The following is a 12,147-nucleotide window of genomic DNA, read 5'->3' as shown; positions in this document are numbered from 1 at the left end:
TTGTATAGGAATGTATATATGATAGTTGGGCAACTTGATCTACCTGTGAACTTGCTAGAGTTTCCTTTAGACGGTTTTGAGATAATAGTCGGGATGGATTGGTTAGGAAAGTACAAAGCTAAGATAGACTGTCATCAAAAGAAAGTGTCTTTGAGAGGTCCTAAGGGCGTTAGCGTGTCTTATCGTGGGTTTGTGGTCAAACCCAAAGTTAAGTTGATTTGTTGTGACCTTGAAGTCCTATCTGAGGAAGGGATGTCCTTTGATCTTGTGCCATGTGAGAGATGACCGAATAGAGAGTCCGACAGTTGATCAGATACCAGTGGTGGATGAGTTTGCAGATGTCTTTCCAGAGGAGATTCCGGGGTTGCCACCGAAGAGGGAGATAGATTTCACGGTTGAGTTGAAATCGGGGACGGGGCCAATCTCTAAGGCACCGTACCGGATGGGTCCTAAAGATTTGGAGGAGCTCAGGAAGCAGTTAGATGATCTGATAGAGAAGGGATACATTAGATCTAGTGTATCACCGTGGGGAGCACCAGTTCTTTTTGTGAAGAAGAAAGATGGGAGCTTGAGGTTGTGTATAGTTTACAGGGAGCTGAACCGAGTGACGGTGAAGAACAAGTATCCTTTGCCAAGGATAGACGACCTGTTTGATCAGTTGAGTGGTGCATCAGTCTTTTCCAAGATTGATTTGAGGTCGGGGTACCATCAGGTGAAGATTAGAGAGGTGGACATACCGAAGACAGCTTTCACGTCGAGATATGGCCATTACACTACAAAAAAAAGTTGCTATAGCTACAGCCAAAATCCGTCGCAAATACAATAGATTCTGTTGCTAAATGGGTCTTTGCGACGGAAAATGCGACTACTTCATGTAGTTGCACAATTTTGTAGCAAATCCTGTTACTTTGCGATGGAAATTCCGTAGCAAACATTTTAGCGACGGAATTTGCGATGGAATCTAAATTAATTAATTTTGATTAAGTATGCAATTTACTTTTTTATTCCATCGCAAATCTTTAAAATTCCATCGCAAAGTCTTAAAATTCCATCGCAAAATTTATCCATTCCATCGCAAACCCTAATTATTCCGTCGCAAAGTTTATTCATTCCATTGCAAAGCCTAATTATTCCGTCGCACAATTAATTCGTTCCATCACAAAACCTAATTATTCCATCGCAAAATTTAATCATACCATCGTAAATCCTAATTATTCCGTCGCAAACTATATTTTTACAATCATTACATTCTGTTTCTGGCACGCCATTTTTAGACCTGTACCAGTGCCATTTTCTGTCGACAATAGAATACAACGTAGCAGCTACAATACTGCAAATTTCTTTTGAAGCTGCCAAAGACGCATAGAACGACTTGCATAACCAAAAAAGGCTTTTCATACATAAATTTCAGCCTACATTGTTTTACGATCCAAGCCTTCTTGACAGTTCCAACAAAAGAGAAAACATTATGAAATACTAAATACGTCTTATACATACTCAAGTCTACTAATTATCTAAAAACAACTCAAGCATCTAACATCCTAATATTTGAATTGCAAAGTCACCCCCATATCCTCCATTACCCTCATTATCATCATCAGCACGCCTATCATTGTGAGGTTGAGAGTTTGGGATTACATGATTGAGTAGTTATGTGAATACCTTATGAAGAGTTTGCTCCAATTGTAATTTCCATTGTTCCACGCTATTCAACTCCTCTTTTATATCCTCTTTTACAGCTTGATTCTCGGTGGAAAGCTTACTTACGAATCCTGGAGTGTAGGAAGTTGCTGATCCACGAGCTTATTGTCCACGAGCTTATGAAGGTAGGGGACTAGGGGCTTGTCATAGTAGTAGCTCGTCGCCTTCCCCGTGCCTCAAACTTCTCCCTTTTTGTTAAAGTTTTTTAATGTCTCAGTATATATTTCTTTTATCATCAATTTCTTCCTCGGTAAGAGTCTCTAGTAAGGCATCTTTTTTTTCTTGATTGTGCCCTGGAATAAGTTTTAGTAATTAATAAAAACTTACGAAAAACAAAAATACCTTGAGAATTCAAGGCACTGCCGCAACATTGCTGCTGAGTAGTCTAGTCTAGTGCAACAACAAGAGAAAATAATCCACTCTTGGCAAAACGTCTTGAGAATATCCCACTCCCACAGCTAGCATCAACAACGTTTCCGCCTAAAACTGGCTTGAAGTACTTTTTCGCCATTTCAAACTGCAATCAAGAAAATAAGCCAAATACTATAACTTCACGACTGCCTTATTTCTTATCCAAAGCAAATGCACAGGCTTGCCAAAGTCAACGTACACCCGTTATGGATATGTAACATGGTAATGTGATACACACTTGAGAGTATTTAACACACATATATAATTCAAAAGCCATGATATGGATACGCTATACGCACATATCAAATCGCAGGTGGTTGAGCAGATGGAGTAACCTTGAATGCAATCATATTGCTACAACAACTGTGATCAAATTCAGCTACCGACCAATTAAAAAATAATACGTCATCTGACTAAGCTCAAAGAATACAACAAAGAAGGAGCGATCAAATCACCTCTCTGTCAGGGCCTGGATAACCACCCAACCCAAAATTTTGACGCCAACCCCTCTCGTATATAAATGACATGGCTGGAGCACTGCAACGGAAATATAAGCAATAATTTAATATAATCTACTTGAAAAAAACTGTAATGACACAAAACAAGAAACGCGCAGAGACAGCAACATGAAGCACCACCTGAAAAACTCCGTCACTGGTGGCATTGATTCAACGTAGTCCTTGGAACCACTACCAATAGTAAGATCAATATGCGACTCATTGCTATAATATGACTTCTTGCAGGTATTACATTGTAGGGTAGTTCCAAGGATGGTCTCTCTGCAACATATTCCAATCACATAAAATTCTCATGAAACGATCAGCTTGGTTAAGAATTACTCCCTCCGTCCCAATCATTTGTTTACGTTAACTAAAATACTCTTCACATACAATTAAAAAAAAAAGTAAACAAATGACTGTCGGGAATGAAAAGATAGGGAATGACGGTGGCAGCTAGCCCTATTACATCCAACATCCATTTTCCAACTAACGAACAAGAACAAGAAGCTATACTAATTATCCTCTACATGATGCAAACAATAGACTCCTTCTGGACAGCAATACCCATCATTATCATCGCTAAGCTAGAGATCGTCTTTTAATACTCCATACGAACAGATTCTAATTATATCTAACTTACCCCTATTGGATTGGAGAGAGAGTACAAGAGATAAATAATGATAAATCAAGTAATGGAACTTACCCCTATCGGATTGCAGAGGAGCCTGATGGTTTGGTGCAATGGTATAATCAAGTAATGGAACTTACATCAGTCGGTTAACAACTGTCTTGGGTGGAGATGGCAGCACTTCTCAATACTTATTCAAATATCAGTCCCTTACCATCCGGCGTAGAGTGGCGAGGTTAGTTAGATACTCATGTGGAAAGGTTAGTTAGAATGAAATGATTGTGCTCATAAACCTCTCACAAGAAAGGATGATGAATGGGTGCAGAGAATAACACATGATTACTAAGGCTGTATTAATACGAATTTCTCACATTTTAGCAAAATAAAAATAAAGTTCTTAAATACTATATAAAAAGATGTACCAGAGGCCAAAAGGGTCCAATCTTTGGTAGACCTAGGTTATCATTTATCCATCGACTACGTTCTTCCTCCTCTGCGATCATAGAGCTGGCCCCGGCATTTCTTAACCTTGAACCTGGACCTACCATTTTTAGTGACTTCAAATTTGAACATTGTTCCATACTTTTTACCATATGTTTTGGACATTAATTTGGATATTGCCAACATAAATCATTACATATGCTATACACAATTGCCTTTTTACCTTTCTTTCAACTAGAAGTTTATGCTTGCATATCTCAACAATTTTCTTATGATTCGGATTCGCAAAGCTAATCCAACCAAAAGCCATTTAGACCAACCTAAAGTAGACCTGACTAGAAACCACCTGGTTCGTAATAACTCAAAATGACTAGTTTAAAATCACATTTACTCGACAAATGATCCGAATATTAGTCCTAGACATTTATTTTGCAGACATCCAATCTTTTTCATTCAACAATCCTAATCAATCTTCTTCCTCTTTAGATGCTAGGTCATACTCAGGAGCCTTATACAAGAGTTTCCCACTGACTGAAAATAACCACTAATAAGTGGAACAAAATCAACTGCTACAATCACACGCCAAAGGGCATTATGTCTAAAATTTACTATAATCAATCTTCACTCTCATTAATCAGATTTGTCCAAGCAGAAAATAACGCGTAGTTTTTTTCAAGCAAACCTAGTAACTCTAATCATCAAACCGAAAGAACAGTACACATGCTACCTTTTGTAAAAACAAGAGCATTAACAGTTTAGCATACACAAACAATTTACAGAGGTGTATCCAAAAATCAGTTATTCTCTTGTAAGACGGCCTTATAGAAAAAAATATAAAACTTGTATTACAACAATCTTCAGGGGGTGTATCCTAAAAAAAAGTGCAATGAAATTGCGAAATCGGAGACAAAGAACCAAACATCTGGTATGCATACTTCCATTGACGTATTGAACACCAGAGAAAGGCAACCAACAAACACTATTAATTAAGTTAAAAGTTGGAGATATATCTAAGAAACCCAAATCATACTAATGAGTAAATAATGATTCAAGATTTAGGGCATAAAAGCATGAAATTTGGAAAAATGATTGATACCCAAATGTTGAAACAATCATAAACGGTGAAAGAGTTAATTTGGTGAAACAAAAAAACAAAAAGAGGAAGAGGATTAATTATGGAAAAGGGAGAAGGAAAAAAATAAGAAGAAAGAGAAACAAAGAGCTACCGCAGCTAGGATGACGACGAAGGACGATGGTGGAGGACCAAAGCTACCAGAGGACGATGGTGGAGGACGATGGTGGAGCAGACGATTGACGGAGGAGCATGCAAGGGATTGCGATTGGGTGTTTAAATTGATTTGGGGATTGTATTATGTCGAGTTAGGGGTTTGGGTGTTTTATTTTTCCATTGCGATGGATTGATTAATATTGCGACGGACTAAGGGATTTAATGCCTTATTATTGTTAATCACTCTGTTTAATTGGGGTGGAGAGTTAATTAAAGTGGTCCATTGCAAAAATCCGTCGCATGGGATTGGCGCCTATTGGAATTTTGGCTCGCGAACCATAATCCATCGCATAATCCATCGCAAATAAAGTAGTCCATTGCAAAATCCATCGCAAATCAGTAATTAGCGACGGATTATGGTTCCATCGCAAAAAATCAGTAGCTATGGCTTATTCTTTTTGTAGTGTTATGAGTATGTGGTGATGCCTTTTGGGTTATCTAATGCACCGGCTGTGTTTATGGATTTGATGAACAGAATCTTCAGTCAGTTTTTGGACAAGTTTGTGGTGGTGTTTATTGATGATATCTTATTCTATTCCAAGACTAAGGAGGAACACGAGGAGCATCTGAGGACTGTGTTGCAGACCTTGAGGGAGCATGAGTTATATGCTAAGTTGTCCAAGTGTGAGTTCTGGTTAGATAGAGTTGCTTTTTTGGGGCATGTGATCTCTAAGGATGGGGTAGCTGTGGATCCGACAAAGATTGAGGCAGTGACCAAGTGGGAAGCACCAAAGAATGTTGCTGAGATCAGGAGTTTCTTGGGTTTAGTTGGATATTACAGACGGTTCGTGAAGGATTTATCCAAGATTGCTAGACCTATGACAGCTTTGATGAGGAAAGAGAACAGGTTTCGTTGGGATGAGAGTTGTGAGACGGCGTTCCAAACAATAAAGGAGCGTTTGACCACAGCTCCTATCTTAGCATTGCCTGAAGGGAGTGATAACTTCGAGGTTTATACAGATGCCTCAAATAATGGGTTGGGATGTGTGTTGATGCAGAACGGTAAGGTGATTGTCTATGCTTCTAGGCAATTGAAGCCTTATGAGGAGAATTATCCTACACACGATCTAGAGTTGGGTGCAGTAGTGTTTGCTCTCAAGATTTGGAGACATTACCTTTATGGGGCGACATTTAAGGTATTTTCTGATCACAAGAGTCTCAAGTACATCTTCACTCAAAAGGAGTTGAAAATGAGACAGAGGAGGTGGATGGAGCTGATTGGCGATTATGACATGGATATTATCTACCATGAAGGGAAAGCCAATGTTGTTCTTTGATTCTTTAAGCGGGAAGAGTGTACATTCTTTGTGTACAACTTTATTTTTGATGAGGTTGAGAGATGAGGTGGGGAAGTTTGGGATACATATGATGCAGAGAGGGGATGCCATGGGAGATTTGTCAGTGCAGCCTGATCTTTATGACGATATTCGAGGTAAACAGGCCTTGGATCCTAAGATGGTAGAGTGGAGAGCTGGAGTAGAGAAAGGGACAATGTCTAGATTCTCTATTCATTCTGATGATAGTTTGAGGTTCGATGGGAGGTGGTGTGTCCCTAATGATGAAGAGCTGAAAAAAGACAATCATGACAGAGGCACATTGTACACCATATTCAGTACATCCAGGTGGTGACAAGCTATACAAGGATTTAAAGAACACGTTTTGGTGGCCTGGGATGAAGAAAGAGACAGCCGAGTTTGTGGCCCGTTGTTTGACATGCCAGAGAGTTAAGGAGGAACAACTACGACCACAAGGTAAGATTCAGTCTCTTGAGGTACCTGAGTGGAAGTGGGAATCCATTTCTATGGATTTTATCGTGGGTTTGCCGAAGAGTCAACAGGGTAACAACATGATATGGGTAATAGTGGATCGATTGACCAAGTCAGCTCACTTTGTGCCAATGAAAGATACATGGACTAAGGCACAATTAGCTACGGCCTATCGGAAGAATGTGCTAAGGTTACATGGGGTGCCTAAAGACATAGTATCTGACAGAGATGCGAGGTTTATCTCAAGGTTTTGGAAAGAGTTGCAGGAATCTTTGGGAACAACTTTGAAGATGAGTACAACATTTCATCCTGCGACAGATGGTCAGACAAAGAGAACGATCAAGACTCTTGAGGATATGTTACGATCTTGTGTGATGGACTTTGGTGGTAGCTGGGAACAGAGGTTGGATTTGATAGAGTTCTCTTACAACAGCAGCTATCACACTAGTATTGGCATGGCACCGTTTGAGGCCTTATATGGGAGGAGATGTAGGAGTCCGATTTGTTGGGACGACAAAGAGTCTTTGAGGCGATGGTTCTAGGACCAGAGATGGTACATGAGATGGTTGAGCAGATTAAGATGATCAGGGAAAGGATGAGAGTGGCCCAGGATAGGCAAAAGAGTTATGCAGATCTACATCGCCGGGATATAGAGTTTCAGGTTGGAGACAAGGTCCTTCTGAAAGTGTCTCCAATGCGTGGGGTTATGAGATTTGGGAAGGAAGGCAAGTTGAGTCAGAAGTTCATAGGACCTTATGAGATCTTAGACCGGGTTGGAGAGGTTGCTTATCGTTTGGCTTTACCAGCTGCGTTGGAGAGAGTGCATAATGTGTTTCATGTGTCCCAGTTGCGCAAGTATGTGAGTGATCCATCACATGTGTTAGAGGCAGAGAGCATAGAGCTAGATGAGTCCTTGTCTTATCTTGAGGTGCCTAAACAGATTCTTGACCGGAAGGTTACGAAGACTAGGAGTGGTGAGACAGTTTTGCTTAAGATCCTTTGGTCTAATCATGAGGTCGAGGAAGCTACGTGGGAGACAGAGGAGGCCATGAGAGAGCGTTACCCTTTCCTTTTTTATCAGGTATGTATGGTTACGGGGACGTAACCTTGTTTCTTTTAGGGGGGTAGGAGATGATCGCAAAGAGTTTTTACAACCTTTTTGTGTTGTGTCGGTATGTCTTGTAGTGGTTGAGTCGGGTTGAGTTTGGTTGGTAGCATGTTTTTTTTTATGTTGGATTTTATGTTTGTTGTTGTGTCGGGAGTGTGGTAGTGTGTTTTGTTTTGTTGTGGTTTGAACTTCGGGGACGAAGTTCTTTTTAAGGAGGGAAGACTGTAATACTACGGTTTTATGAGTCTCTAGGTACTCTATCGAGTGGGCCTTACTCTGTCGAGTAAGGGTGTTCTGCAGTTTAAAACAGTTTCTGACCAGTAGGGTACTCGATCGAGTAGCCTTGGTACTCGATCGAGTAGGCGGCACTCGATCGAGTACGTCAGTTACTCGATCGAGTAGCCCGGTTTACGGGTAATATTTTTGTCGGGTTTTGTTAATAATGCGAATTAGTATTTAAACCTTCCCGTCACTTTCATAATACACTTTTTACAAACTTAATTACTTTGAAAAGAGATTGCAACCTACGTACTTCGCATCCTTCGCATTATTGAAAAATCCCGGAGCTTGGGAGGTCGGAATTCATCATTCTTTACATTCTTGTGATCCTTGCGTCGAGGGTAAGATCTACGTACTGATTTTATGGTATTTTGTTAAGGTTTTTTAAACCCTAATTTGGGGGCTTGGGGGTTTTGTTGTCTTTTATGATTGTTAGTAATTGTATGATCATATGTTAGGAGGAGGATTCGTAGAAGAGGCCTTTTGATAACAGCTGTTGAGACCGTCTGATTGTATTGCATTCCAGGTAGGGTTTTCCTACTCAGTATTAGTCACATGATGTGTTGGTTGTGCTTTGTGATTGTTGAATATTATCATACGAGTATTGTGACGGTTGTTGGTTTTGATTGTTGATAGTAGTTGTGGTTGATTGTATCTGTCTGTGTTCTTCGGGGTGCGTCCCCGGGGTGAGTGGAGTCACTTGCGGGAGTGGCTTCACGCCCATTATTCGCCTTCTGTGGAACCCGCCACAAAAGGGATGTGCACATTAATGGATTTGGGTTTATCGCTCGACGGAGATGAGCGGGGCCTAGGTGGGAACGGCTGCGGTCCCCCACTGGCGGCGAGGAGTAACCTGTTGCGATGGGTACTCTGGCAGGGCTACACACTTTAGTGTGTAGTCGATTGTGGAGTTGGTGATGGAGTTCGGAGTGTGTCTGTAACGATTGAGCTGTGTTGTTTGTTGTATTGTTGAGTTATATAAATTGTGTGATTAGTACTGACCCCGTTTAATGTTTTAAAAACTGTGGTGATCCATTCGGGGATGGTGAGCAGTTATTGAACATGTATGAGTCGAGATACATGAGATAGCTGGGATGTGTCACTTTCAGATGATAGAGTCTTCCGCTGTAGCTTGAGTAGTTTGTCAGACATTTCATTTAGTTGATTAGACAGTTGTTTTGAGAATATGTAACCCGTGTTTTGGGCAGTTGGTTTTGGATTGTATTTATTCACTAAACTTATACTATTTAAACATTATTTCGTTATTGTCTTATGATTATCATTGCCTCGGGAAACCGAGATGGTGACATCTTTATACCTGAGTGGTCCTGGTAAGGCACTTGGAGTATGGGGGTGTCACAATTGTACTCGATCGAGTACTTTCCAGCGCACAATTCCTGCTTCGCGCACTGAACTTCAAACGGCTTCCATTTCTTCGTTACTTGGGCAAACATTGCGTTTCTATTAGTGTTGGAAAGCTAAGAAGACAAGCTTTCATCTCCAATTAGAATCACCTGAAAATCAGTTGTAGAACGCGAGATATGGCTCTTCAAATTAGGCACTAGTAATTTAAAGTTCTTCCTTTGCTCGCCTAGCTATCTTACTCCTTTGCGCATCTCAAAATAGTAGTTTGCAAGCTCCGACTCAACTCATCTCCTAAATGCATGCATTGGGACATGTTTTAGGCTTGATTATGCTCATTTCCAGTTCATACCTGCAAATAATACAAGACAAACCAAAGTAGACAATTCGGGGGACATTTGTAACCAAACACTACACAAAATGCATTGAAATGCGTGCAAATAAAGTACAAAATATCTATATAAAATGCACGCATCAAATCTCTCCAAACCAAACCTTTGCTTGTCCCCAAGCAAACTATATGCAAAACTAATGGAACGGAAAAAGAAAGCTCAGAGTTAGCTATAACTGAAGGGAAATATTCGTATAAAACCCCTTAAAAATAAGGACTATAATGTAATTTATCATGTGATTAATGGTCATAAACGAAAAACAAGAGAAACGATAAAAGAATAAGAATCAACCTCGGGTCCTGTGCAAAACGGCCTAAGAACAGAAATCAACGCAGATTTCCTCCTAATCGTTGCACCCAAGATCGTCTGAGACTATGCCCCTTGTGCTAGAAATTGCTCTCTGATTGCCTTGCAATATTGAGAGAGCTTTTGTGAGTTTTTCTGATGTGAGATCTAGAATTTCAGAGAAAAGGACTCCAAAACCCTAATTTTTCTTCAAATGAGAAGGATTAGGTCAAAAGGAGAGAAGGACTCTCCTTTTGTTCTATTCGGTCGACCGACCGGTTGCATAGGGAGGGAGTGGGCTTTCCACTTTCTCCTTATTTAACTCGTGGTCCGACTCGTTTTGCTAAATGTATATGACGGGTTTTAATTATAAATCGTCATCCGATATCGGATATTAAAATATCGACTAGTAACATGAATCAGTCGACATATTAATACTTGTCCGACAATGACAATATTGTATAATTAATTAATTCAATATACATTAATTAAATATAACCGTTTATATTCAATTTACGAATTAACCGCTTAATTCACCTTAGCCAGTATTATTTAATCCGTATTAAATAAATATCTCAACATCGTGTTTGACGAATTATTAGTCAATAACTCCGACTAACCGCTTAGTCATATTAGGCATCAACATGACTGTATTTTCATGCCGTCACATCTCTCAAACGTATCCTATAGGTGTGACTTTTAGGGACCAGTTGATCACCGCCATCTGTATGACAATAACGTCAAACTTATCTAGCAAGCCAACCGTTATTGATAAACGTGGAGCAACTGATAATAATACAAAAGTATACCCTTTGATCCTTTTAGAGATTTATATGTCATTGCACTAACTGTGGAGGACACCAGCCCCAACAAGCTCCCACTTGTCCGTACAAGTGTACGTGCAATAACGTTATCCGCACTAACTGGAGGACACCGGCTCCAACAACCACTTGTCCGTACAAGTGTATGTGCGATAACCGATTCTCATATCCATTTAAAATTTCTCCCACTCAATTTAAAACAATTTGCAGATCTGTATCCGCAAGGTCGTATTTTACAATCGATCTGTATCAAGAGTGGTTTCCCCGACTAGAGAGTAACTTAATTGATAAAATGAACCCGTATTCGAGCATGACCATGCATTTCGATTCTGACTCCTCGAGTGGCCCCGAGAAATATCGAGTACCGATAAAGGTGAATATTTCCTTCAACTCGACTCCGCCGATCTAAGCACAACATGAAATGACCCGGAAAAAAATCTACTTGGCCCCTGTTACGGATGACCGTGAGAAAGAAACCAAAGTCACCCAAAATCTGCCTTAATCTCAAGAGACGGTCGATAGTCAAAAGAATCGACTCTTAGGATCACCATGGAGGTCCTATCCACGACCTGGCACCGAATGTTATAAAACATTTAGGACTCCACGTCGTTGTCACAATTGTTTCCTACGAGATATCCGTATAACTCGCCTCTGTGATTGGTCAGTCAACCGTTTGACTTATGGCTCGTTGAACCCACCATCAACCAACGTCACAAAATAATTGCCAGAGTTATCAGCTCACTTGGGCAATTAAGGACCAAAAATATAATGTTTGTTCGGTTCACTTTGTGGTGTTCAAAATTGTCGTACAACTCCACATGAAAAACAAAATATATAAATATCAAAACGATGATGTCGTATAGAGTACACGAGAAAATGAATCTAATCCATAAAAGAGTACTACAACTCAGGAACACGTTTAATTCCCATGGAAATAACATGCCCTTCATGCTTATCTTGTCGTAATGGTTTAGTGAGAGGATCTACTATATTATCATCTGTAGCAATCTTTTCTATCACTACCTCCTTTTGCTCCACGTAATCTCGGATTAGATGAGTTTTCCGTTGTACATGTCTAGACTTGTTGCTAGACTTAGGCTCCTTAGCCTGGAAGATGGCACCTCTATTGTCGCAATAGATGGTGATCGGGTCATTCGAACTAGGC

At 40.1% G+C, this 12,147-nt stretch overlaps 1 protein-coding gene across 1 annotated transcript; it reads right to left on the bottom strand.

The window, feature by feature from the left end:
• Positions 1-1,421: 1,421 nt before the first annotated feature.
• LOC141596833 (putative methyltransferase At1g78140, chloroplastic) lies at positions 1,422-3,005 on the bottom strand. Its single transcript, XM_074417086.1, has 4 exons — positions 2,751-3,005; positions 2,568-2,649; positions 2,044-2,218; positions 1,422-1,994 (listed from the first exon to the last, which is right to left on the bottom strand). Exons 1-3 carry the CDS (start codon positions 2,774-2,776, stop codon positions 2,087-2,089), a joined length of 240 nt encoding a protein of 79 aa, XP_074273187.1. The 5' UTR covers positions 2,777-3,005; the 3' UTR covers positions 1,422-1,994; positions 2,044-2,086.
• Positions 3,006-12,147: the final 9,142 nt, after the last annotated feature.

Source organism: Silene latifolia, chromosome 8 (genome assembly GCF_048544455.1).
Source record: "Silene latifolia isolate original U9 population chromosome 8, ASM4854445v1, whole genome shotgun sequence".
In the NCBI taxonomy this organism is placed as follows: domain Eukaryota; kingdom Viridiplantae; phylum Streptophyta; class Magnoliopsida; order Caryophyllales; family Caryophyllaceae; genus Silene; species Silene latifolia.
Note: the sequence above shows the minus strand (reverse complement) of the source record. Positions and strands in the feature narration are given on the sequence as shown.